The sequence below is a fragment of the Orbicella franksi genome, chromosome 10, assembly GCF_964199315.1.
Source record: "Orbicella franksi chromosome 10, jaOrbFran1.1, whole genome shotgun sequence".
Lineage (NCBI taxonomy): Eukaryota > Metazoa > Cnidaria > Anthozoa > Scleractinia > Merulinidae > Orbicella > Orbicella franksi.
In genome coordinates this window covers 18,022,794-18,050,623 of record NC_138154.1, presented here as the reverse complement: position 1 = coordinate 18,050,623, position 27,830 = coordinate 18,022,794, and the positions used below count along the sequence as shown (strand labels likewise).

The 27,830-nt window shown below is 35.9% G+C and overlaps 1 protein-coding gene across 3 annotated transcripts in view; it reads left to right on the top strand.

The window, feature by feature from the left end:
- The window catches only part of LOC145499901 (uncharacterized), a 71,765-nt gene that overhangs the window by 1,986 nt on the left and 41,949 nt on the right, over nt 1-27,830 (top strand). For 2 of the 3 annotated variants that reach the window (XM_081479418.1, XM_081479420.1), the window contains exons 2-37: nt 3,213-3,278; nt 4,788-4,859; nt 5,161-5,226; nt 6,502-6,573; nt 7,063-7,131; nt 7,921-7,992; nt 8,575-8,658; nt 9,134-9,205; nt 9,966-10,037; nt 10,749-10,832; nt 11,314-11,397; nt 11,794-11,877; nt 12,200-12,280; nt 12,677-12,730; nt 12,941-13,012; nt 13,618-13,695; nt 14,424-14,501; nt 15,162-15,233; nt 15,681-15,746; nt 17,085-17,156; nt 17,650-17,721; nt 18,280-18,351; nt 19,769-19,840; nt 20,417-20,488; nt 20,768-20,866; nt 21,423-21,497; nt 22,159-22,227; nt 22,717-22,788; nt 23,500-23,574; nt 23,840-23,914; nt 24,071-24,139; nt 24,485-24,553; nt 25,291-25,362; nt 25,538-25,609; nt 26,256-26,327; nt 26,897-26,962. In XM_081479418.1, the coding sequence (XP_081335544.1) occupies nt 3,213-3,278; nt 4,788-4,859; nt 5,161-5,226; nt 6,502-6,573; nt 7,063-7,131; nt 7,921-7,992; nt 8,575-8,658; nt 9,134-9,205; nt 9,966-10,037; nt 10,749-10,832; nt 11,314-11,397; nt 11,794-11,877; nt 12,200-12,280; nt 12,677-12,730; nt 12,941-13,012; nt 13,618-13,695; nt 14,424-14,501; nt 15,162-15,233; nt 15,681-15,746; nt 17,085-17,156; nt 17,650-17,721; nt 18,280-18,351; nt 19,769-19,840; nt 20,417-20,488; nt 20,768-20,866; nt 21,423-21,497; nt 22,159-22,227; nt 22,717-22,788; nt 23,500-23,574; nt 23,840-23,914; nt 24,071-24,139; nt 24,485-24,553; nt 25,291-25,362; nt 25,538-25,609; nt 26,256-26,327; nt 26,897-26,962 (2,643 nt within the window). The remainder of the gene's footprint in view (nt 1-3,212; nt 3,279-4,787; nt 4,860-5,160; nt 5,227-6,501; nt 6,574-7,062; nt 7,132-7,920; nt 7,993-8,574; nt 8,659-9,133; nt 9,206-9,965; nt 10,038-10,748; nt 10,833-11,313; nt 11,398-11,793; nt 11,878-12,199; nt 12,281-12,676; nt 12,731-12,940; nt 13,013-13,617; nt 13,696-14,423; nt 14,502-15,161; nt 15,234-15,680; nt 15,747-17,084; nt 17,157-17,649; nt 17,722-18,279; nt 18,352-19,768; nt 19,841-20,416; nt 20,489-20,767; nt 20,867-21,422; nt 21,498-22,158; nt 22,228-22,716; nt 22,789-23,499; nt 23,575-23,839; nt 23,915-24,070; nt 24,140-24,484; nt 24,554-25,290; nt 25,363-25,537; nt 25,610-26,255; nt 26,328-26,896; nt 26,963-27,830) is intronic. The other variant, XM_081479419.1, reaches the window with a different exon arrangement.

Sequence of the window (27,830 nt, the reverse complement as noted above, 5' to 3'; positions counted from 1 at the left end):
GAGAAATAAGTAAATACAATGGTACCATATTATTTTAGCTCCGAATATGCAAAAAAAAAAATTAAGAAAGAAATAAAAGTGCAAATGGCTGCAATGGGTGAAGGCTCGCACCTTTAATCTTTTAACCATTCTGGAGGGAATGTATAAGCTATCCCCATTAATCCTTTCCTGCCAGTTGTTTGCCATACGTTTATATAATCATGTGACAGTCCCTTATTTTTCCGTGTGGTTGAAGAGGTTGATTACCACCATATTGTTTTGCTGTTGCTGTTTTTTCGTGGTGAGGGAAGTCAGGGGAGACTACCCACGGGGATATTGTTCACAATGTCCCCAGGACAGGGAATATGACACGGTCGCCATCTTGAAGGACCAAGAGAGTCTGGTAATGAGCCATCTGCCATCTGCCATCTGCCATCTGCCATCTTGTAAATATCCAGAAGTTACTAAGAGTTAGTGAGGTCTTTGTCTGGAACCTGGTGGAATTCATGTCAGATAGAAGTCAAAGAAGATCAAATGAAGCTATTTTTGCATCCTCTCATACAGGCCATGCATACTTTCAGTCTATACTAATTGAGTGCATATTGAAAGGGAAGTAAGCTTTGGCTTCATATATTCAAAATCCCTACCCTTGAGTTAACAGGTTGCTGTAATTCATGTGACACAATTGTTGGCAAAGAAGTGGAGCCTCCACTCATTGCGGTCAGTTGAATGAATAATAATTGTTCTTTATCCCCTGCCACACACGCGACTCCCTGTCAGCAAAATTTCTTTTCATTTTTCAAGCTGATACCAGTTTATTTTTATTTATTATTTTTTTACTTATTTATCTGTCATTTGTTATTCCTTTATTTAATTTAATTTATTTTTCTCATAATTATTGTAATTTTTTTAATGTTCTGGAATGTTCCGGTATATGTTCCATGTTCCTGGTTTTATTGACGGCCTTTGAGAACTTCTTTTGAGTGAAAAAGTGAGTAGTGCATTCCATAACTGTAAGAAATATTAAGAAAAAAAGCGATTAAACCGCATGCAATTAATGTGCGAATGGTGAAGTATCTAATTACAGGTATCTAATTACGACTTGTTGAAATCAGATACCTGTAACTAGACACCTGTAATTAGACACCCACGTAATCGTGTGCCCATTACATGACAAATAGGTGTAGGGAGAACCAATCACGATCAAGAATTTTGTGATAGATATGATGATAATCATTTATTTATTTTTATATATTTATTATAATTGTATCTATAACAAATTTCTCGATCCTGATTGGTTCTCTGGCGCCTATTTGTCATGCAATTGGCGGGCATCATGTGGGTGTCCAATTACAGGTATCCAATTTGAACTTTTTGTAACTGGAATTCGGTAATTGGATACATACGCTATTTGCATGTTGATTATGCGCGCTTTAATGGCTTCCTTCTCAGTGTTTCCTGCGCTTTTTAAAACTTTTAAATGAAAATTCAAAATTGGCTTCACGTTTCCCGCTCATCCAATTTTGAATTTTTTTACACGATTTTGAAATTACTCTTGATTACTCCCTGTCAATTGTACTTCCCTCGGTCCGATAATTACTATTACTTATTTTATATAAGTAGATATATTTATACTACAGTACGGTGGACAAAACTGTTCAGGATCAACGTTTTATGACAAAAAATTAAAACGAGCAAAGCGATTCAAATAATTTTTGTGAGCATCTTAAACTTTATTTAATTCCACACATGGAAATTTATTTTCACATCGATCACGCAAGGAAGACTTGAGTTACAGAGAATCTAAAGTTGTGGAATGAATAACAAAAGTACGGAAAATCATGCGATTGCTGAGAAAGGAAATAATCATAGTTTACATTGACATGGTAGTGTTAGATCAGTGTTGTTGTGCAAAGAACATCGTTGCGTGTTTGTGGAATTCTTTCACAAATTAGACGAGATCCTATGAAGAAGGAGTGATATCCATCTGAACAGCACTGTAATCCTGTATTACATTAACAGTTTAGAGAAGCAAAGATTCAAGTCGTGATGCTACCACTAAAAGCCACAAGGCAAACCTAAGAAAGTTATTTCGAGTTCGTTAAGCAAGAAATTGTGAGAAAATGGCAAGCTCCTGGTAGATGAGCCCAGAAAAAGGTTTGAAAACTTTCCTAAAAGCAAAAATAGCAGTGTCCGAAGTTCTCGGCCGATCACGCTTTAACACAGCAGTTCATCTTGTGTAATTGTGGCTTGTGCGAAGTGCAAGCTAAAGGCAGCCATATTCAAAACAAGCAGAAGTCTGGTCTAGTGGCAAGATCAGTTTAAAGCCAGTTTAAAGAAGATCAGTCTCTGAAGAGAGTATCGTATTTCAGTGGCCAAATAAAGTTGTAAGTCTTTCTCATGCTTTTGTGTCAAAATCTTGCCAAAAAATCCACCAGCACGTAAAGAGTTTCTTGGCAAAACAACACTCTACATTTGACTCATTTCTCACAAATCAAGTGATTTTACATACTTTGTGACTCTGTTACCAAATTTGGACAAGGTGTAATGCAAGCCTTTCTTGTGTGATCCATATAAAAATATTTTTCCATGTGTGGAATTTAGTGAGTTTATTAAGACAATCACAAAATTAGTCATGTCACTTTGTTTGTTCAATTTTTTGTGGTAAAACATTGCTCCAGAACAGTTTTGTCCAGTGTACTATACATATATGTGTATTTTTCTATTACGTGTGATATTTTAATTAGCATTATTTTATTATTCTTATGTTATTTAAAAGTTAGCATGATAACTGTATATAGTTTCTGCTGACTCAATAAATGTAGATGTAACGGCATAAACATAAGGGCATAAGAAGGATGTTATGTCTTTTAATGATTGCAGAGTGAACATGTATGCTGACATAAATGTGACATGCTAACAACATAACAACATGAATATATCAACATAAGGAAAAAACTGATCTTTTTCCTCATGTTGTTATACCTAAAAATATTCTTGATCATGCACCTGAGCTAAAAGATCTCAGATGAGAGCAAACAGCTCTCTTTGATGTGACTTGTTCATCAGAGAACGTTGCAGTCATGTTTATAATTGTTCATAATTTTTATGTTCAGATACGATATTGTAAGCTTTCGGCAAAATTATGCAAAACCATAGGAAAGTGACACTTGGAAAAATGCTGTGTGTATGTCCATTGACATCTTTGTTGATATGTCAAATTTGTTTTCCAGAAACGTTAGGAACAGAGCGGTAGAGAAGCTGAGCACTGAGGACCTTGCAGTCACTATTGAAGACATGTATGTAAAATAATTTCACAATCATGTTCTGAAAAGGTGGTAAATATCTGCCGCTTTCATTATCAGTTCCATGAAATCATTAATTAAATTGTTCATTAACAAGCATACCATACTTGAGCCTTTGATATGGAGGGCAATCTCATCCCACGTTTTGACATGAACAAATTGATTGAATGATTGATTGATTGATTGATTGATTGACTGGGACTGAGGCTGAATAACTGTTTTAGTATATACCAGTGTATATGTTTTTGTTTACCAAAGCAAAATGGGAAGCCGTATTTTGTTCTCTTTGGCTTAACCAGCCAGAATATGCAAAATACACCATTCACTTGTGCATGAAATATACTGTCTAAGGAAAAAATAAGACTTGAAGAAAGGAGTTGATCAATGCAAATAAGATTTGGATTAAAAAAGAAAAAGAAAAAGACATACTACTTCACAGTATTAATTGCTTTGCAAATTAAAGTTGTACACATTTTTGAGGATCTGTAAATATGCTGCTGTTGAGGCATTGCAGGTAAACATTCTTGTGTGAGACATACACAGCTGCTCTCTGAGACTGCCTCTTTCCACCCAGATGTAAAATGTATAATCAGAAACTGAAGAAAACCTATCAAAAATGGTTATGAAACACAATGGGCTTGGAAAAGGGTAGCCCTAGTGGAGGGCGAGGGGAGGCAGGTGCTCAGGGCAGACTCCAATATAAAAAGGACAGGGGTGCTTGTCGTACCTTTTAGGGATTAAAAGCGCAGTTTTGGTACCTTTTGGTTTTGGTAGGGTGTTCAGCCTCAATGGGTCCACAGCTGGAGCTTTTGCGCTACTTTTCAGGGTATTTGAGCTGAGAAGAAATGACTTCGAGGAGAAAATTGTTGTTTTAGAATTGGTACCTCTTGGGGGTGAAAAAACATTTCAAGCCACACCCACAAAACAGGATTTTGGTACCTCTTAGGGATTCTTTTCGAAATTTCTGATGAGCACCCCCGTCCTTTTTATGTGGAAGTCCTTGCTGTGAGCAGGTGACGTACCAACGTAGACAGTTTTTTTGCTACAAGAAACCGAGTTCTGTCCAAGGGTCCAGACTACTAACTCTTTTATATACCACTTTTGACAGAGAAAGGTGACCTTTTCATAAACCTGTTAATAGAAAATTGTATCCATTTCTTATATGTGTACACTAGCAATTCTCCATTTCTTTTCTATGAGCTTGGATCGAGTTACACATGTATATATGTACATGTAACCCTAATAGCTAGTGAGAAATGTCCTTGCCAATAGCAAAACCAACAGCCTGAGGGAAGTCTAGCTACTTTTAACTAGTACATTTGTATGTACAATATATTTTAAAAGGGCTTTAAAAATAATTAAATGGCTACTATATGGCTAATAGAGTGCAATGCCAGAGGTGGTGGCAATTGGACTTTGTATAAAATTGTACATAGCTGTGGCATAGCTACAATACATTAATAAAATGTACATCAATTGACCATTGTCTTCACTATTTTGTAGAACAATTTTCAACTCTGGCTTGGCATATATTGATGCCACAGCTTTTCACAACTTGACAAGTTTAAAGACATTGTAAGTATAAAGTACTTGTAAATGCAAGTTCCATATAGTTCTACACAATGCAAGTTTAAAATGCAAGTCATAATAAGAGTAAAATAATTATTAATAACTATCATAATAAAGCAAGGCCAATTGTTTGTTGCAGTTAATCAGAGCATTTTCTATAATACAGTTGTAGCTGAATCATCTTGAGAAAACTCCACTAAAAAATTCAAAAATCTAGTAAATCTAAACAGGATTCACAAACGTGTCTGTGGATGAGAACTATGCATTGTGTCACTCCCATGTATAAATTTTAATATTTGCTCCACAGAAATTTGGCTGAAAATGCACTGACTGACTTTCCAGATATTTCAAAGAATGCTGCACTGGAAGAGCTGTAAGTGACTTCATCATTTGTTAGTGTCTTGAATTATTCTCGTGTAAGTGTACATGATGACCCAGCCTTATCACTACCCTGTTACAAATTAATGATCACCTTGTTGTTATGGCCACTTTGTTGCCTTTAAAGAATCCTTTGAAGGTATATCAGTATTCCTCAGTTTTGCCCAAAAATTCAAATCTCCTATTTTGTAATCAATGATAAGGAAATTTTGTGAGACTTCTTTTGCAAAAAAATCAGAAAGAAAAGCTTCTTAGGTTTCCAAGAATACAGGGAATAATTAGTTTTATATCTCCCATTAGGTTAGAATTTTAGTGGCAATTATAGTCTGTAGCTCTTTTAAAACTCTGCCAATAATTTTAGCATCCATTCTTAGTGAGCATGAACCAAAGTTGGAGGATACTGCAAGTATATTTGGTTTCAGGGTGCTTTTGTAAACTGAAACCTTTTAACTGATATTGTCTGACAGCCAATGAAGGGAAATAAATTCAGCTTAACAATAAACTGTTGTCTTTTACAAGTACAAGGTGCGAAGAAGAAATTTGTTGAGACTAATATTGAATGGTCTGCTTAGGGGTCTGTGTTCCAAAATTTGGAATACCAAGGAAATCAATCAGAGTTATATTTTCTTGCAGAACAGTAAAGCTGTATAGTAAGGGTGTGATATGATTTAAGGAATATGAATGGAATTAATTCAGTTTAATATGCTAGTTGGTAAATTAAAGTAAACTGACTGGAAGAATAATTTGTCACTTACTGATCAGTTTAGAAAATGCAATTTTTAAAACGTGAAAGAAGAATTTGGGGTGATGTTTAAACATGAAATGGCAAAATGATGAAATGGCACTAGGGTGAGCCTAAATAGCACTCAGATGAGCCTAAATATCACTGACCTGACAGAAGTTAGCTTTCAATAATTGTAAGGCTAGGGTTAACCATTATACATGTAGACCCTATTCATAAATGGCTGCCAATTTAAAATTCTTTTGTATGCATTTTAATTAACCCCACTAACCTCGTTTGAGCATAAAAATTCTTTTGAATCATCTACTCAAAAACGAGGTTAGTTGGGCTAATTTTAATACTTCCAAAAGAATTTTTAATTGGCAGCCATTTGTGAATAGGGTCTATAGACTCCTATATCCCACAATAATTCTTAGCAATAGTGCCATTGTGTGCCATTGCTATTTCGTGTTTAAAACACAGCAAAATTTTTGTTATACTTAGTCTAGCCATGTTTACACACATGAACCTATTATATCTCCCTTTCAGTGACTTGTATGCAAATAAAATCCAGCTGTTTATCCACAACTTCACCAACTTGCCAAAGGCTTTGGTTAGAATGTGAGTCAAATTTCTTTCAATTGTTGATTCCTTTGTTGTTAAGTATACTGCTGACTTAATTAATTTTCATAATTATATCAATTAAATTCTTAAAATACAAGCAATTCTGCAGTAAATTTCAGAAGCTGTAAGTTTTCTTCAGTTCAACATGTGTTTGACTTTCCTGTAAATTAGCTGAAAAATTAACTGCTAGTTGATCAGTAATCCATCTTACAAGAGTATGTTATAGAATGAACAGTGAATTATCCCAGCTCCTATTTAGTACCTAAATGTGTTGTTAGCAGATGCAGCTTGCATATGCACCAAACCGTGAAAAAATCCCTTCAAATGAAACCACTTAGTTGATGGTCCTAAGTCACAGGACTCCAAAATACAACAGCCACTCAAATTAGCTTAAAGACAGTACTGAATTAATGCACCTTACCTGTGTGCCATCTCAGTACCATGGAACAGTTGAAAATAAACTTGAAGTTAATTTATTATCTGCAGTATTCTGATTGAGAATGAGATTGACTGGATTCCGAATGAATGGTTTGATTTACCCAACCTAGAATACATGTAAGTATGAATAATTTAAGATGAACTCAAGGCTAGATCCATGCGGCTCTCCTTTGGTAAAATCTGAATGCACCTTTACCAACTTGTGTGTAGAAACAGTCAATTACTTATCAGGATACATCCTTACCCAGGGGGACTTCATGAATCTGGTTCCAGCTTTCGCGCTATTCCAGAAATGCAGCAGAGTCATTTAACATACCATCACTTTCATGCAATGAAATATGAATTGAATGTAACTGGATTCAGCAGTGCTTTTGGAAAGTGACACATTTCATTGGCGAATTAATATGTGAAAGGAAGGCAAGTCATCCCATCCATGGGTTAAGCCAACTTTGAAAATGTGCTCCACTTTTGCACTTTGGAGCACTTTTAAACAACTCATTTTCACCCCATACTGTCCTGAAGTACACATGTGTGGCACTCAAGCTGTACATAGTAACATTTGGACTAGCATTTAGTACAAATCTGATTTGTGAAACCTGAAGACTTGTGTTAAAGATGCTTAGTGTGTACTCAAAATGTAAAATGGACAAATAAAGTGTAAATTGGATAAATGGACCTTTGTACCAATGCCATGCAATGACAACAATTTTTCGCATACATTTCTTTGTACAAATTGGCAAGTTAGGGTTCCCATTCCCATATTTTTATGAGCTTGCGATGGATTCTAATGGAACCTCGATAAATCGAGTGGTGTGGTTGATTTTTTGTTTGAAATATGAAAAAAATCAGAATTTAAGCCTGACATCAGCAAAAAGATCCACAGTTTTGTACTTTATTGTGTTACAGAGCCCTTAGCAAGAACAAGTTAAAGAAGTTCCCTGGTGGATCTTTCATAAACTGCCAGTCACTACGATATCTGTGAGTACAGTAATACTTCTTTTTATACTGATAGCCATAAGTTAGCGATTTCTTCAGTTAGTGTTGAGTAGCTGTTAATGTTTTGTATCAGTTATTGCAAGAGAAATGTATTTTTTCAGTACTGATTAAGGATATGTTAATTGTTGGCACTAGCCAAAGTAGAATATTCAATACAGCCAGTTCCAAAAGATGATTTTGAGTCATAATAAATGACAATTAACCTTTACCTTGCCATAGTTGAATGTTGTGCCATTCATATGGGTTAAATACATGTGCCTAAGTCATCTCTACAGCATCTACCTTCAACTCGATGTGACCTCTGGCCACCCAATAACTCATAGACCATCTAGTCCTTACACTTGTGAACTCCTGTAAATAGCAGTTGGTTTGAAGTGTGAAACTCTAAAAAAAGCTGAGCTCACAGCATAGTTAGTAACTATATATGATCACAGTTAGAAATAACCATTTCATAAAAAAAGTCTTTGGTGGAACTTGACCATTTCCAATTGTTTGTAAGAAACAATCTAACAAGATAACAAGGAAATGTAACTGATTGAAAGCTTTCTTGCTTGCGGTTGGCAGGTCTGTGGATCAGAATGAGATTGACAGCCTCACCGTTCCTAACATGCGACCTTTCGTTGGAAATGACTCCCAGCTTGTTCACTTGTGAGTTTTCTTTTTTCTTATTCAGAGGTATACTAAGTACAGTTGCAGCTGTATAAAGCAACTACAGAGCAGACTCAGAATCAATTTGAATAACTCAAAATTATTTACAAGCGTAGGGTTTATTTCCTGAAACTGAGTGAACAGTGATATTCATAAACTATAACATTGCTGATTAATGCTTTATCATCATCTTCGTCATCTTTGTTGTCCTCATGGTCATCATCATCATCATCATCTTTGTCGTCGTCATCATTATCATCACCATCATCATCATTATCATCACCAATAACAACAACATCCTCGTCGCTGTCATCAACAGCAGTAGAAATTGCATTTTAAAGTCCTGGTAGACCTGCAAAAAGATTCCTAACTAGAGAATTATTGTCTTATAAGTGAAATTTATTTATTTATTTTTGTAAAGAAAAAAATAAATAACTAGACAGTATGTTTTTCTAACTTCAAATATACATTTTAGGAATGTAAGCAACAACCAAATCTCAGCCATTTCTACTGGGGCATTCTCCAACTTAATCCATCTTAAAGTTCTGTAAGTATCAGCAAAGCAGTTTGTTTGTTTGTTTTTTTTATTAGGTAATATTAATTGCTTTTCATGCCTTTTTTGTTACTTAATGCCCAGTTCCACTTTTTAGCTACTTACAGGTATTTCCAGTTACGTTTATTGGAAAGGTGTCAATAACAAATTCCTGACCAATGGGTCATCAATATTTTTATCAGTCACACTAAGTGGTCAGACATTTTCCTTTATCTGTTGTGTTAGATAGCTGACTCGCTGGATTGATCTTGTTTTTTGACCTGCAATCTTTCTCATATCTGGAACTTAGAGTCATCAATTTTTAAGATTAGCCACTAATGAAGTAATGATACAAATAAAGTCAGTTTAACAAGGTGATACTTACATTAAGCATAATATTGATAAAGCCAATTATGCTGCTTAAGATACAAATTGGCACAGAAGGATATTTCTTCCAGACCAGGTATCGCATCGTTTCAAATGTGTTCATTATTTTTAATTTAGTATGTGGTGAGTTAGCAGGGAGGTGTTCTCTCGAAGAACAAAAGCGGTGCAGGGAAAGTGACACGTGAAGTAGAAACTAAAAATTTATGATGAACTTGCAATTTGCTTGGAAAAGAGAATTTCTTCATGACTTGCAGCAAATGTTGTCTGTCACCCTGAAGAGATATAGTCCTGTCAGTGTTAACAAAATAGACAATAATTTATTACTATTATTATTATTATTATTACAATGTATTATTATTACTATATTATTATTTTCTTCTTTATCCAGTGAGTTACATGTGAATAATTTGGAAACCATTGGTGCTAATGTGTTTTATGAAATTCCAGAGCTTTTACATCTGTAAGTCTACATCTTTCTTGTCATTTCTTACACTTTTGAAAGTTTCTATGGATTGGGTTCAATTTTGAAGATGGTTGTGAACTCCACTTGTAGATTTCCTGAAAATTTGGTATTCTATAAATCAAAATTTTCTAAATTAATAAAAATTGGGTGTCCCCAGGCACAATTTTGAAGTATTAGCACCTCAAGCCTAATTTAAAGGTGTTTTCAACAGATTATGTGCATGCTGTTGCTATTGCAACCTCTTATGCCCAGAAAATGATAACCTGCCATCAGGCAACCTTTTTTTGCAAAACTACTCAGAGAAATAAAGAGTGTAATTGCAGTTTACGAAAATGACCACAACTTGTTCACCAATGATTGGCGGCATGTTTGATACCATCACTGTACAATCAACTGATTAAGAGTGGCAGTGTTGGTCCATTAAAGTTCCAGTGCTGGGAAGTTTTGGAAACTGTTACCAACTTTCCTCTTTAATTGTATGAACCCAGGCCAAACTGTAAGGGATACGAAACCAAATCACAGCATGCACTCCCCTCCCCCACAAAGTCCAAATTGATACTCTAGCCAAAGTGGGCAGCCGCCATTAATTACCACCTTGTTGTCCTGAATTTTTTTAATTACATTGCAGAGTTCCTTGGATTGTTTGTAACTGTTTAACAGCCGTAGTTTGTCAGTAATTTTAGATTGTATATATCTTGATTTCTGTAGTGATCTCCGAGGGAACCGTTTAGAAACCATAACGGCAGAATCGTTCAGCAGTCCATTTGAAAATCTTCCAAAGCTGAGAGTGTTGTAAGTAGAACAAAAACATGACTGAGGGAGTTTTTATGTTAATAATGATATCTTCCTTGCTTAGGTCTCTGTTACAGTTGTTTGTATTTCTAGAGTATGGAGTTGTTAACTATTCTCCAATCGCTGGTTTGTGAGAGTCTAAAGGCACTGATGGCACTCTATTGAAGGAAAAGAAGACACATCACATGTTAATTAGTCATCTCAGATTATTTAATTTGTCATTTTGTTATCACTGTCTGTGCAGTGGTTAGCTCTTAGTAGCAGAAAAAAAGTACAATATGGTCACCTGGGACGACAACTTATTTTCACTTGCCCCATGGTCAAGGGCCCAGGAAAGTTGTTTGCTAACCAAATCAAAGCAAGGGTAAACTAATACTCGCTCAGGGCAAGCCAAATTTCAGAGCTGTTTGTGTGATGGGCAAGCTGGTTTTGAGCACTGAGTAGGGTTATGCAGGAGTAATGCTGGTATGTTTCCTTTTAGAATTTTAATGCAACAGCAAAGTCCTTACCAGACGAGATATGTGATGCACAATGCCTTCAAAAACTTGCCTGCTTTGGACGATCTGTAAGTATACCAGCAGTGGAAAATCGAATTCTTACAGTTTTCACAGTAAGTTTTACAGTTTTATTGACATCATGAAGAATTTGGTGGTTTCACTATGGTTTGGTACCGGTGTAGAATGTTCATTCCAAAGGTTATGTAGTGCATAAGATTCCTTTGCAGCCACCCACAAATAGAATTAACTGGCCATTGTAGATATAGAGAGATGTTTTATAGAGAGGGGGCCATTAGACAGTGTAAAATCGATGCCAGCTATAATTTTAGTCATGGCACAATTTGTTTTGTATGCGTCGCCTACAATGTTGTGAACCAGTTAGCAATCTTGATTGTACATTCTTGTGTGTCTTCTACAAGTTTCCTAATTGCAATTGCATCTTCGCAATGTTTTTCTTTTTTCAGATGGTTGAATGACAATCTGTTGACAAATTTTCCTCATCCAGCTTTATCACAGTCATCTTCACCATTGCCATCTCTTTTATACTTGTGAGTGCCTGCCGTAACTATGTTTACTAACCAGAAAGCCTGAATGTTAGTTTTTTTCTCAAGAAACTTCAATTGCCTCTCTGGCAAGTAAAGGACAGAATCAACTGGCCTGACTACAAAATCTACTAACCCTAGGCTATTGGACTTGACTTTGTTTGCCCACTGAATAGATAGGTGACATTAAGATGCTGGAAGGATCCGGTGAAAATAACTAAAAGTAGATCTTAATATCTCTTCTTTGATATCCATTATGTCCATTACACCTTAGTTGGTGATTAAATTTGTATTTTCAATGCTGGCAATCTGTTGCTTTTTTTTGTAGGCATTTAGAAAATAATCGTATTACTTCATTGTCGAGTTTTGCCAGTTCAGATTTCTCACCATTACTTGAAGATTTTCATGCGTAAGTCATTTTATATTAATTTATACATTTATAACCTCAGTATATAGTACCAAATTAAAATATCTGTTAAACTATTATCAGTTTTTGATAGTAATTTTAAAACTGAAAATATTTCAACATTTCTTTTGGAAGATTGAATTTGTGGTGTAGTGGATTCCACACTAGTTGTTTAGTGAATTGTAAACGGCTCATATCCTCTTTAGGTGGAATCAATGGTCGCAACATCTACAAAATATGGTGCTCTACACCTATGTCCCATTCTGATGCTATTGTGGGCATCTTTTGTTCAGTAGCATTAATGAACCGTGTTGTACGGTTCCAGTGCATTAATTTAGCACTGTTACATGTCTGAGTATAATTGTTGTCTACCGTTTAATAAAACTTTTTAAATTTCAGCACTCAGCAAAGTGTTCATAAACCATTTGAAAGAATCAGGACCTTGCAACGATTGTAAGTTAGACTCTTCCATTTTCTTGCTAAGTGTTACTTTTCGAAACACACACTGGGATCATAGAAATTTAGTTGCCGAGATTGTTGGTACAATGTACACCGGTACTAACTTGAATTTTAGTATTTGACTTCACATAGATGTGTTGTTGTGTTGTCACTTAAGAGTCACTCTTTCTTTAAAATAAACCGTTGACACTCTTTTCTTGGTAGATTTGTCCACCGCAATCAAATATCAAGTGTCCAAGAAGAGGACCTGTGGCTGCTTGATAATGTTCGACAGTTGTAAGTTGCACAACTAACATGTCATGGTTACACATTTTCACATCTGTTATATTCACACTAGGAGATTCAGAATTGTTTACTGTAAAATAATAATATAGCTTCAACAAAGAGCATACTCTGATTGGCTGATGTGCTTCATCAATATGTCTATGGGTAGCATGCTGACCCACAACGTTTCTCTCCATGGCAATAACAACAAAAATTTTCAAATGCACAATACAGGTTGTGTAAAAAATTGTCAGCCGAGGGTGAAATCTATAAGTCATGTCAATTTTTCACATTTTATTCCTGATAATTTTATCTTACATTTTGTATTACAAGCAGATGGGGTATTTTGGCAGTTTGTAATCTTATTTTGTTTTAACGGGGCTCACACACATTGATATATCTGAAGTGGCCGCCCTGTATATGTTCAATTTTATTGGTACTATGGCTTGTAGAAAAATTCAGAACTCACTTTCAGAAACATAATCTGGAACTATTAAGCTTTCAGAAAATTTGTAGTTTGTAGGGGGTTTATATGAAAAACGAGGGCACTAAAGCGATCCGCGCGAGGACGGTCCTGAAGGTTGGCTGATACCTTAACTGTTTTTTATTGTTTGCAGGTACTTCTCAGGCAACCAGCTCACTAACTCCACGGTTCACCCGGAGGCATTTAGGAATCTGTCCAGTTTAACTATACTGTAAGTGGCTTCAGTTACTATGCTTAGCAATGGTTACAATTCTTTTCACTGTTTTGACTTGTCTTCCTTACCCTCACACTCAGTATTGTGTCTGTTTCAAGAAATAGTACTGTCGGTTGTCTGTTGCACGCTTTGCCTTTTCACAAACCAAGCAAAAAGCAAAAGCAAACATAGTGACTAGTCTAATCGAATTATGGCAATTTATTGATTTAGCACTCAAAAAAAAACACAAATATCTACTGTGGAGGATAAAAAATGTACTGAAGGGAATTTTCTAGTTGCCTGAACTCCCTTTGACACTGAGAACACTTCACTGTTGCGTGAATCATGGTTTAATTTATTTGAATTCACTAAGATTACAAAATGGTCGATTTTAAAAATCATGCATGCGTGTTTCGAAACTGGTGATATTTGATGAATTAGCTTAATACGAAATTGTTGAATTAACAAGGGAAAACAAAAGGGATAAGTTTAGTTCATTGGTTTGACATTATCAAGCAGTCCCAAAACGTACTCCAGTGTGACTGCACGTTTGAGTCGAATGTTTTGAATTTTCATGTCCACTGCATTTGGTTGAATAAGTGGTGCGAGAATTTAAATCCTTTTCTAAAGCATTATATTAAAGCAAAATCAAAGCAGTTCCAGAATCATTTTAAAACTCAGTTTATGCGACTGTGAAATAGCAAGGGGAAGTTAGTTGCTTACATAGGTTTCTTATTTTATTGCAGGCATCTGGACAGTAACAGTTTTCATTATGTTCCATTAGCTGTGCAAGGGAAAAGCCATTTGCCAGTTGTCAGTCAACTGTATGTAAAAAAAGTGTTACATTTTCAGTTATTTGCTGAACTGTCATCTTTTGATTTCATCCATGGCTAGCTTACCAGATGTTTGAAGACGTTTTTGCAAAAGCATTCATTTCACTGTTACGCAGTATGATCGAAAAGAGTAGGGGACGTAGTTCTCGTGTGGTGGTCTATCTCTCATCTGATGGTTAAATGCTCGGAGATATTAGCTGCATAAGCTACTCTGAAATCCGAGGGTAAAGAAAGTAATGTAAGTAATGTATGTAAAGGTTGTGAAAAATTGCGACCCTGGTCAAGAATCATTGGGATCTAAATTTTTGCCAGCCTAGGGTCTCCAAAGATTTGGCTCAGGGATTTTGCCAAGATCTTTCAAGGTCTTGGAGGAACATTGCAAAGGTCTTTACAAGATCCTTTAATAAAGGATCTTTGCAAGATTTTAGAGATTTTAGAGATTCAAGGGGGAAGTTCAATAATGTAGTCTACAGAAGCCGATGTCATTTTCAGCAAGGTGGGAGAGTTTCGTCCAAACCTGTGTTCAGAAGTCAGTATAAAAATGGAAAAAAAAAGAACACAAGTCATTCAGTTTTGAAAAGGCAAGCTATCAAGGCTTAGAATATTTTAAGCTACCACTTATTGCTTGATTGCATCTTAATGTGTTTTCAGGGATTTGCGCTCTAACTCTCTCACATACATTCTACAAGGAACATTTGTAGCACTGGATACTCTGCGCAATCTGTAAGTATAACATTGATGTGATACTCTTGACCACCCTATCCATAATCTTTAAGAATTCTTGGTAAATTAAGGGGACAAGAGGCGGGTTGTGTGTGTTGATATCTATATGCATTCTCATCATGATGCTTAACTGCTCAGTGAGCACAGGTTTCTATATTTTTGATTTGTACATGGTTTTGAGTTAAACTTGCTATCTAATCACTTTCTCATGGCTTCAGTCCTTGTTTTTTTGTAGATTTCAATTTGACTTTTTCCTTTATTATCTAACATGTCTTTGGAGAAATCGTGTCTAAGTTATTGTGTTCAAGATTACAATAGTCATGTACTTTGGAGGTAATTAGCTACTTGAATATTCGGCTTTCTTTGCACAACATTTGTCAGTTGTCCTGTGGAGTAAATTTATAGAAATGTAACTGACCTGTGTTTTATTTTGCTTTTAACCGACAGTTATCTCCAATCAAATGACATCGTTGCTGTTGAGAATGGGGCTTTTCCTGATGGCATATTAGAAATGTAAGAACTATCACATTCTTTACATAGTGGTAGACTTGTGAAGGTTTTGACTACTGCACTTTCCATTGGCGTGAAATGTGTCGAGACACTGCGGTGGAGAATGCTTGTCTCTAGCATATATACATTAACCTCTTTCCCCTCAAATAATGTTGATGGTTTTTATATCTAAAAGTGCACAGACTACAGCCTCCGTACAACATTAAATTAGGGTTAAGAGGAGCGGGGTTGCCAGAGAATTTCCACTAGATGCCCAATCACTAGATATCACAGGATCGTTTTCCAGTTGTGCCTTATGATTTTCATGAAACGTCTTTCTGCTCATGGTCACATCCTTTGCAGATTGTAACCCTGGATTGCACTTATCCTCCCCTGCTTTGCAAAGAGCTTCACTGTCAGTAACCTTTCATGAACAGATTTCTAGTGAAGAAGGGATCCCTCGACACCCTAGCTCATATTGAGTTTTATAACGCTAAATACAATCCCAGTTTCTGAAAGCGTATAATGTAATAGTTAGTATTTTAGCTCTATGCAAACTTGCATGTTCTAGGCATTATTGCTGTGGACGTGCTTGAACATTGCCGGTTTATCATTTCAATAATTTTTCTAGCTGCCGTAGCATTCCCACTTGACAAAGCTCTCAAATAACTTTTTGACAACCTTCTGACAAGTTTCTAATGGCTACAGTTTAAACTAGCGACAATTGCAAGTGTGAGGCAGAGATGTCAATCATCAGTAAACGCTGCCGCACACTAGCCGATGTTTTTGTCGTAGAACTGCAGATTTTTTGTCGGAGTCAAATCAGGTTAAAATTTGTCGGGCCATCAGCTTGCCGCACACGGGCCGATTTTCTGTCGCGACACATCCTGTTGAGGCTTGGGGCCGAGTCATGCAAAATCAAGATGGCGCCTATTCCAGTGACGTGACTCTCATGACATTTCCTAATTGGTTGAAGCGCGCGCGAGCCCCGACAAATAGTCTGCGTCCACCGCACACTAGCCGGCAAGGCCCGACAAGGCCCGAGAAGACGTTTTGAGATCTAGCACTGTCAGATATCGCCCGACAAGCCCCGATCTTGTCGCAGATTTGTCTGAATTTACCGCACACTAGCCGACAAGTGAAGATTTTTTATCGGCTGACAAAAAATCGGCTAGTGTGCTGCGGCCTAAAGTGAAGTTGGAGTTTGAGAATTCTATCTCTTATAGCTCTTGAGATGATACTGATCAGAAGTTTGTCAAAGATGTCTCAAAAAGTTGGAAATGACCTGGCGGTCTTCAATTGATGTCATTCGCTGATGTGGCTGTTTGTGTGTTTTTTTTTTTTTTTTTTTTGTCATTACAGCAACATGGCAAACAACAAGTTCAATTTCAAACACGAAAACCAGTTTACAAACTTGACACAGCTGGCATCTCTGTAAGTATAAAAAAAGAATTAAAAAAACTCAACTTCGTTTCATGAGTTAAGTTATAACTATTTATTGTTACAAAATACTCCTGTTAAGAAACGAAAACTTACGTCACTGAAATTTTACTGCTAATAAAAACTTAGCACCCTCAACAATATCTGCTCGTTTTTCCGCCTTGCGCTCCTTCAAACTTACCCAAATCTTTGTTTTCTTGTGAGACTTTCATAAACACTCGTTTAGCAGGTTAAATTAGCTGGTAGGCACAGAGGGTAACATGTTTTAATGACTCCATCATTGATAGATCGACATTAACCTATGATTATGCTGTTTCTGTCTGAACTAACCAAAGTTTGATTTCTATTACATTTTATGACATTCTGACAAGGCTGTTTAATGTGGAGTTGGTGAAAAGAGAGTGTAGAACCTGCCAATCTTTTTCTTTCCCCTCGTTGCATGACGCGCAGAATGAATTAATCAATGAAGTGTAATTTTTTTTAACAGGCATCTTCAAAATAACCTTATCAACGTTGTACCAAATACTGCATTCCATGGACTGACAAACCTACAAACCTTGTAAGTTAAGTCTATTGCTTACATTTGCTTTAGCAGTCTTTTCACTTTGGCTCCTAGACACATGTGTAGTTAGTAAAGCTTGCTTGTATTTTAGCTGTTTGGGAAGCAAGGATGGTGAGGCAGATAGAGCACTCGCCTCCCACCAGTGTGACCAGGGTTCGAATTGGTAGACTTGACGTCATAAGTGGGTTGAGTTTGATGTTGGTCCCCATTCTAATTCTCAGTTTGTTCTCCTGGTTCTCTAGTTTTGCCCTGTAAAACCATCGCTCCAAATTTCAGGTCAATCTGAAAACTTCTCCGTGGGGTGTGCCACTGAAAATTCCAATCAATTAATAGGCCACATTCGATATATTAAAATTCAGCTTGATAGTAAGGCCTAGAGGACACAAACAAAAGAAATGAATAAACATGGTCATTCAATTTTCTTTGTTTGTGTCCTCTAAGCCTCGCTGCTAAGCTGAATTTTGATATATCGAAAGCAGTATGCAATAATAATAAATAATAAATACTTTATTTATGATACAAAAAAGGTTATTTCATTTAATATGTAAATTGCAGGTATTTGCAAGACAACCAAATTTGCAGGATTTTGAAGATTATGTTCAAGGATTTAAGTTCATTGACTGGACTGTAAGTACATTTCCCTATATTTCGTAACTACCGTGACTGTGTTGTGTGCTTTTAAGTATTAGGAGTAATATTACTACAGGCATTAGAAGAAAATTAATGTTAAATGGAAAGGTTGACACAAAGCCTGCCTTTACATGCAACTCGCCTAACCGAGACGGTGAGTGAGCTGCGTGGGCTATCTTTTGAGCAGCCGCTAAGCACAAACAAAATGGCCGACCAAAGAAACAAAGAAAGCTTAATTCAGCTTCCTGCACGGGCACGGGCCTGTTCTCTGCCTGTGACTCATCTATAACATTAATTTCTTCAGATTGACTGTCATTCTGTTCGGCAGATAACACTGGCAAATGGTAACTTCGAAAAACTTCACCTCGCGCCACCATGCTTTCGCGGTTTATCTCACCCCGGCTATTTGGGATAGCCCGGCACAAACCGTTTGCATGGTAAAAAGCTATCCCGCCTAGCCGGGTGCCCCGTGTAGGTGGGCTACCCTGTCTAGCATGGAAACGCTTCAATGCGTTTTCTAAAGAAACGTATGAGAAGTTAGCCTTCCCAACATAGCTCGGTTAGCTGGGTAGCCCGGTTAGCCGAGGCACCCTCCCTCCATGTAAACTGGCCCATAGGTTGAAATTCGACTCTTTATGATGCTGGCTAGAGAAAAACGTCTGCACTCATTTATACTCACTGATCGAAATCTTCATATATTAGTTTAGTTTGTTCAAAAATTAAGACATAGTAAGTACACTGTACCTATGAAGGAATGTCATAAAGATTACGCACGCAAAAGGTTTTGTTGCCAAATTGAAAAAGTCTGGAAGAAGCTGTTTTCAGATTTTCCAAGCAAGACGTGGAAAATCATTTAAACAAAAAGTACAATTTGCTCTCCATTCAAACTTAAAGTACAAATCGCTCTCCATTCAATGCTTTATGTAATATCTTAATATATTCTTTGTACAAAGGAAGGTACTCGCTCATCTGTTCTGTCCAAAAATACGCACAGCAAAATTGCCTTGGTAGTGTCCTTTTAAGAGTTACGTAAATCTCAAAGTTGTTAAACGATTTGATCGCATTTGATAGCATTCCTGTGTATATTATTTAGTTAATTATTCTCGTTCAGCGAAAACACAACATAATGTGGCGGGGACTGGTACACTTGGCGTTTTCAGTATAATTAGATAAGGTGTCATTTCACAGGAATGTGATCGCTGTAGTTTCAGATTCAACTCTTTATGATGCTGGATAGAAAAAAGAAAACGTCTGCACTCGGTTATACTCACTGACCACACTTCTTGTTTAATTCTTCGACAAGCAACTGATCATTCAAGGTCAATTATATTTTATCTTTTTATTTCTTTAAATTTTGTAAAAATGTTGTAGACATTTGAGCCTTGTTCACAAATAGTGTTTTCCTTCCTTTTAGATATTTGGCGAACAATGAAATTGCATTTATTGAAGATGGAACTCTATCAGTTATGACAACCTTTAACGACTTGTAAGTGGCACCTTGTTTTGGTAACTAATTGAGAAATGGTCCATGATGTTATTGCATTATGGATAAATGTTGGTGGGTGGCAGTTAGAAAAGATAAATTCTTTTGCAGAATATCTTTCTTAAATAATTTCGATTCCTTTGTAAGGGTATCAGTCAAAAACGCCTTTTGGGGGAAACTATACGTACAGTGAAACCTGTATTAAGCGGACGCCATATTAAGCCGACACCCCCTATTAAGTGGACACCAGCTTGAGTCCCTAGATTTCCTTCCCACATTTACTGTAAAATAAACCTGCATTCAGCGGACACCTCTGTTAAGCGGACGCGGACATCAATATTAAGCCATTTTGTTACACAAAGCCTGCAATAAGCGGACACTCCAAGGGCTTTTTACTTCTAAAAGCTCAGCTCAAACACCTTAACATGGTTTTGCGATTATTGTTTGAAAGCTTAGTAGGTTATTCCAGATTGATGAATGAACTGTCTGGACTTTGTGCTATGAGCAGTCTTTGATCTTCTATTTTGTACATTATAGGCTGTAGTTTATCTTGTGACACTTTTTTATTTCCCATTTCAGGGACCTTAGGAATAATCAGCTCACAACACTTCCAGTGGGTGGAGATTTTCACAACAAACGATTTGATAGACTGTAAGTAGTTCTAGAATCGCGGAGAGTGCTTTTAGTGAAGTCATGTTCTAGTGCAATATGCAGTTCTGCAGCCATTTTACAGGACTGTTGCCTTGGTAATTTTTTGTGCTGATTTTCTTTCTGGCAAATGTTTTTTTTTTAATAAGTGATTGCCGCATTGAACACTACAGTATCTTAGTTGTTGACGATTGTTTTCGAGTTTGCTTTTGCTGTCGTTCTTGATGTAAACCAAACAATGAAACAAAACAGCCGTGAACAGACATAACTTTGCATTCGCAGATACATCTCAAATAACAGAATCACCACAATTGGCAGTGGGACATTTGTTAATGTCACATGCTCAGGAAGTTGTTCAGAGTTTTCACGAAATACTCTGTGGTACGTACAAGCATTGAACGTAAATACCTTAATGATTATATTTCATAATTAGTTAATTAAAATAATTGATAATAAATAATTGCAAATGATAAATAAATACAATTTAATAAAATGGTAATAAAATTGACATCACTATTGACATTGCAGTTTCTGGTAGTCCTCAATTGTAGGATCATACCATTACCACTTATATGACATAAACGATCCGGTTTTTAATATATATATTTTTTAACATTTTTATATGCTTCTGTTTTTAGACCTACTTTGTATTTACAATTAGGCAACAAGCCCGAGTTTTCTAGGAGGGAATAGTCTGTTCAAAAGGGAATACTGTATTGTGGCTCTTTTTGTGTATTTTCCACTGAAACACTTGCCCAAGATCAAAACTGTACCTTCCCCAGACAATCAGACGTGCGTTTTTTTTAGCCTGCCTTTTCCCACAAGGTTTTTAAAACAGTATTTCTAAAATGGTATCATACAATCTATTTGTGTTGTTACTATCTCTACAAAGTGAAAAATATGGCTTTTGATGCAATGTTCCATTTTGTTATTCAAGGAATTTTGGAGGCAACAGAATCTCCTCTATTGAATCTGGAGCCTTTCAAAATATACAAGGATCTGGTTGCACAATGTAAGTGTCTAAAGCTGATGAGCTTGATTCTTTGTTAGTCACCATAGGCAGATATTTTTTCACATCAAATTGGGCTTGACTATATGAACAAAAGAGTTCGATTAAAAGATTAGAAAAACTCAGATTGTGCAGTGAGAGAAATTTGAATAAAAAACGTTCAATGGACATACTATAATTACATGTAAGTGACATTGTTTTTAGTTAGATATTTGTTTAAACGAGCTTTAAAACAATTAGATTAAATTCAAGTTAGACCAAGAGTGCACTTGATATTTTGAAAAAGTGATCGAAGTCAGTTTCGGTGCCTAAAGAGAAGGTCAGTTACATAAACTTAACTGTAGTGTTCATGAGCGAAAATGTCCTCTGGCAAGCTAACATGTTTTCCAGATAACTGTCTACTCTCAGCCATAATGCTTGTATGCAAGTCTGTATCTTTCACTGGAGTCTTTAACAGGCAGGGGCCATCCTTATGCCTTCAAACTTGGCTTTATTATCATAACTAAGCTTCATAGATATTTTACTATATTTATTATTTCTTTTATTATTAGCTCAATATTCAAGATGTAATTACTCTAAAGTCCATGTGTGTAGGCAAGATCATCCACTATTAAGTTGTAGTTAAGTGCATATATCTTACTGTTCAACTACTTTTCATTTGCAGGCGCTTTGGCTCAAATGTGCTGAAGAAAATTGCTTCTCGTGCTTTTGATAATGTGGACATTTGCTACCTGTATGTTTATTAGCATTTAACAAACTTTCAATTTTGCCCTGTTTCATTTTTTTGGTTGATTTATTTTTATGGTAGGTTTTAACAACTTCTGCGAAAAAGTCAAGTGGTAGTTTATTGTTTTGAAAACCTTCTCTTTTCCGCAAGAGCTAATCAATTCTGTTTCCAGGCGGATGTTGTCGAAGGATTCAACTGTACAAATAGACTACCAAATATCTGCATGCAAAGACGTTTCGTTGTATAGTTACGTATTTTTCTTTTGATGGAATTCAATAAGTGAGGATAGAAAGCAGAACCTCTCCACTCTTGTTTGCAGCCAATTACTTTCCAAGTCATTTTATTATTTTAAAAAATACTGTTTGCAGATCAGGTAACACGTTTTACAACTGCGTGTCGTGGGCTACCAAAGTTTTTCTTTGTAGTGAAAGGATATATAGAGCTTATAATTTCCAGCGCAGCATGTTGAGTGTTTCTTTTTTCTGTTGTGTTTAGTGAGCTGTATGGACTGGAGTTGACAACGATATCCTCTGAAGCATTCAAAGACGTGACAGTTACTTGGGATCTGTAAGTATTCACTTTTCATTATTTTCTCACAGACAGCAGAATTTTTTTTTTTGGTATACTGCATACAGTGATTATCTATTGCTAATTTTGTAATTGCTAACAGCAGTGTAGTTCAAGTGTAGCACCAGTGCAAAAAGTGTAACACTGAGTGAAGTTGTAATACGCGTGTAAATTGCAGTGAAAATTTCCGAAGTTAATAGGAAGACACCTGAGGACTGCCTACGGTCATCGAAGATAGCCGAAAATAATAAGATTTCCAAACACTTCCGAAGATCACACGAACCCTTCAGACATTTAATGATTATCACCCGAACACTTTCCAGGGTTTTTGAGCACCACTCGAACCCTTCCGGGGAGTTCCAAAGATTGCCGAAGATCAAACCGAAGATTTCCAAAGATTTCCCAACATTATTGGGTAGTTAATTTCCGATAACTTTGAAGATGTATTTAAAACCATAATCACTGTCCGCTGTCTAAATCAATTAATGTATAGCCAAAGATTGTCAACGGTCACTTTTTCAAGTGCATAATTAGCAAGTCATCATATGATCGTTCTCATGCAATCTAGAATGAATGAGCAGCCTTTGAAAAGTTTTCATTATTTCAAATTGCCTTCGAAATCATGTGATCACCTATACAAATATCCTGTAGCAATGAACTCTGTAATTTATTTATAATAGTATGATCTTTCCAATGTCTTTTTTATTCTAGTGAACTGTATAGCAGCAAGATTGCCACGTTTGAAGAAAACCCTTTCCTGTCGCTCATAGTGAGCAATGGAATCCTGTAAGTACAAGGAGTCAACAAAGAACCATTTGATTCCTATTCATAACTATTATTGTGACAACTCAGTTAAATGAGCTTGACATTGTTACTTTTAAAGACATCTCAGAAAAGCATATTCCCCAGACTGGTTATGTCTACAGTTTAGACCTTGTACTTTCGAAGGTTGGAGGGGGGAGGGGTGCTCGGTTGCTTGTGTTTTACACGCCACATGGCATTTAACTATCATTAGCTGCTTTTTTATTCAATTCCATTTTTTTTGTTTCAGTGAACTTCAGGACAATGCCATTCAAGCTGTTACAGGAAAGCTGTTTGGAGATTCTGGATCATCCGTAAAGACACTGTAAATATCAATTTATAAAATTTTCGTTATCCGTATATCTTATAAAAGGAGAGAACAGTCACAAAGTAACAACTTAATTACACGTGATTTATTCCCCTGCGTTTGTTGTAGATTTTATAACATCCTGTTATTTGACCTCATCTTTGTTTGTTCTAGGGATCTTTCTAACAACCAAATACAATCTTTACATGAAGATGCTTTAAACGGTGTATCAATTGAAACAATGTAAGTATGATTTACTTATTTTGAAACAGTAGGCAGAAATAATTGGTTAGATTGTTTAATTTCTTGACATTGTGGTGAATAAATATAGTAATTTAAAATTTATCATGTGAACATTTATTAAACAAACATTTAATTATGATTCAATTATAGTAAGTTATGTTTACGAGTTGAGATGATAGAGAATGCATGCTTCATTCAAAATTGCAAAATTTCCCGATCAAACGTTGTTTGGTTGGTTAGCAGGAATGCAGATTGTCGACATATTTGCAGTTACTGAATGCCATATTGGAGGCATTCAGCTTTTTGTACGTATCTCAATAATTCTTTTTGCCACCTTTCTTGCAGCAAACTAATGAACAACAAGCTGGTTACATTTCCTTCAAGAACTTTACGGAATCAAAATCCCATTGAACTGTGAGTTTGTTTTTTTCTTTTTTCGGGAGGGGGGGGGGGGGGGGGGAGGGAATCAAAGATCTGAAAAAATATTAGACTCCACCTCCGGGCTACTTTGATTGAATAGTCGACAAACTGCAGTCGAGGAGACTATCGTTCATTGAAAATCCGAACGATAATTTTTCCATTTGCAGGAGCACTGTCACGATCATGAACAGAACTTAAAAACGAGAAGCAATCAGATTCGTTAATTTCTAAAAGAAAACACTAAGAGTCCAGTAATATTTGCACCATATCATTGATATGGAGCATTTTAATTGATAGAAAATCCCAGAAACTCAAAAGTACAATAAGTTGTTTATTGATATGCGATTTTCCACTGGTATTTCCTCTAAAGTCAATGAAGTGGTTGGCCTTATTACTGTTAGAGTCGGAAAGGGAGCTTCAATAAATTAAAGACATTCCTCAAGTTAGTACCCCATGCGTAAACTACATTGAGATGCCATGTTGAGCTGAAACTACGGTGCTTGAAGAAGAGCAGTAAAACTGCCCAAAACGTTACGTTTAAAACATTTTAACCGCACAAGAGTCCCGTGTAGAACAAGATTTACCTTTATTGTTTATTTTATATGTGATAATGAAAGGTTCTGAAAGTTTGTGAAACACTATGAGTCTTGATATTGTATATTCACAATTTGTATCACTGTCAAGTCAGTGATTATTGGTGAGGTCGATAAACTGGTGACTGTCTTTTCTAGGGACATGTCCAATAATATGATCCCCACCATACAACCTGGAGAGCTGGACCCATTTACTAGCCTCACAAGGCTGTAAGTTTCTTGTCTTTTGAGTTTGATAAATTTAATATTTATAATAACTGTTTTCACTTTCAGCAAAGGAGGGTTTCTTTTTTTGTTGTGGTTCCGAAGTTTTCTTCGTCGTTGTAAATCAAACAACGTTGCTTCACAATTAAATTAAATTAAACAGTTAAATTTTCTTTTGCAGAATACTTCAACAAAATAATATCTCAGCGCTTGGAACCAACTTATTTCAGCATCAAACAAGCTTACAAGAATTGTAAGTACTGAAAGATTTATCAACTTATTCAACTACGTACCTGGGATTGACATATAGATCAGCACATAGCAACTTTTGTCGATCACTAGTATCTTTCACTATTATTTGAATACAAAACAATTCCAGTGACAATTATGTCTATTTTAAAAAAGGAATTGTTTCAGAACTTGTTAAAGCTGTTTCCAAAGCTTTATACTTTGTAAGATGTCGTTAAATTAGTTTGGTGGAATGAAGTTCAAATGGTACATAAAACAAAAACGAGCTCTTAGCTGTAAAATACCAAGACTCCTTTCTCAACTTACCTAAGTTTAAACGAGCTCAGCCACAGTACTTTGGTTATGTACAAAATTACTTTTCAATTGAAGGAAACTTGAAAATAGTAGTTTATTAAGATAGAAAAACACCAAAGAACTAATAACAAACTACACAGGAACACGGATAGTTAAGGATGGAGAAGATTAAAACGGATTACAAACGACGAACTTGATAAAATTTAGGCCAAAAAATAAATAAATAAAAATCTAAATTTAAAAGAAATTTAAGCTAAAATTGCCAAGATGTGCAAACTGTGACATAGCTCCTTTAAGATATGTTGTTCATTCCAAGAGCTAAATCCAAGTTATTTTTTTACAATTGCTTTGTGTAGAGATCTGAGACAGAACAGCATCAGTGAGGTTCAGGCTGGAGCATTTAATAACTTGGGAAGCGTTATACGAATGTAAGTGTTCTGTTGGTATAGCCTGAAAATTTATGCCTTTATTTTTTTTTTCAGGCAAGTTTGTCATCGATGTTAAATTGAAATACGATAGAATTCTGACAATAAACTTTGAGTTGAGTATTAGTAATCATTGTCCAAAAGGCATTTTTGAGCGGTTTTATTCTCACAAAGCTTTTGTATTCATTTAATAGTTTCAAATACAAATACAGCAAGTACAGTTAAAATTAAACATTTTTTGAAAGTACTCGTTAACGACATACATTATTTTAAGACAGGGTGTCTCTCACTAGCCTGTGTAACAAGTGAATGCCTCTTTTTTTTCCCTCTCAAACATAAATTACGTTGGAAGAAAAGGACTGTTAATTATATACCATAGATATCCCACATGGTGGAGCGTGTATTTGGAAGAAACTTAGCATCTGAAAAGCTTAAAATGCACATATAATACATTTAAAAAAGTTAATCTTTTAGCTTCTGCTGCAAAATCAAGATCTTGCTTGCTTTTTCCTGACATTTTCACTCTTGATTGTGTCATTTTGGTCATACAATCATTTTTGTATTCCTTCCAGATATTTACAGGATAATCAGATTGTATTCTTGCCCACATTTCCTTCGTTAGGAAGTCTAAATGTTCTGTAAGTATTGCCCATTCTGTCAGAATCATTGTTCAGTCATTATATCCTTGTTGATGGTCAAAATAGAGCGAGAGTTACAATCTTGTTGCTAACCCGGATTTTTTTTTTTCTTGTCCCATGTTCCTGACATGCTGAATTCGTCATCTTTCATGTATATTCAGTTATGAATTATGAACGTCCAGTGAAAAATTGAGAACCCACAGATAAGTATCCGGGGTAAATAACCTTGACAGAAAACAACCTGAGCTGCGATAAGATGCTGGGTCAGAATGCAATGATAAAAGATGCCTTGGTAACCCTTGGTAACCCTGACTTCAAGCTAAGCTCACATGAAATGCTGGGTCAGAATTTTGACGTGTAAGCTTGCCAGAGGTAGGGAAATTGTCAGGGAAAAAATTCTTCAAGTTCAGGCAAAAGTCAGGGAATTTTATCTAGAGTCACGGAAAAATGAAATTATTTAACACGGCTGAGTTAAAACATTGAGGTTAGAGTGATCTCAGTGGTATTTTTCATTAATACAGAAGGAAAATTTGTTTAAAAATTACCAGTCTTAATGAATGAGTAGAAAGGACTGCTGTAAGGGAAGGCTAGAACGCCGCTACTATATCTGACATTTTGTATCTATCTGGTCTGGAAAATTTAATTTTTTTGTAGGGAAACGTCAGTGAAAAGTTAGGGAATTTTGAAAAGTGATGTCTTTGGCAACCATAACGAGGCGTTCTCTTCATACTTGTAAAAAATTTAAGCAAATTATTAAGTTCTCTAATCTAGAAATTAGATGGCCTTATGGAAATTGTCATGTCAATGTAGCCCCTTACCTTAAAGAGTAAGAGCTTCCACTTTAATGTCGCTAATTAGCATCTATCAT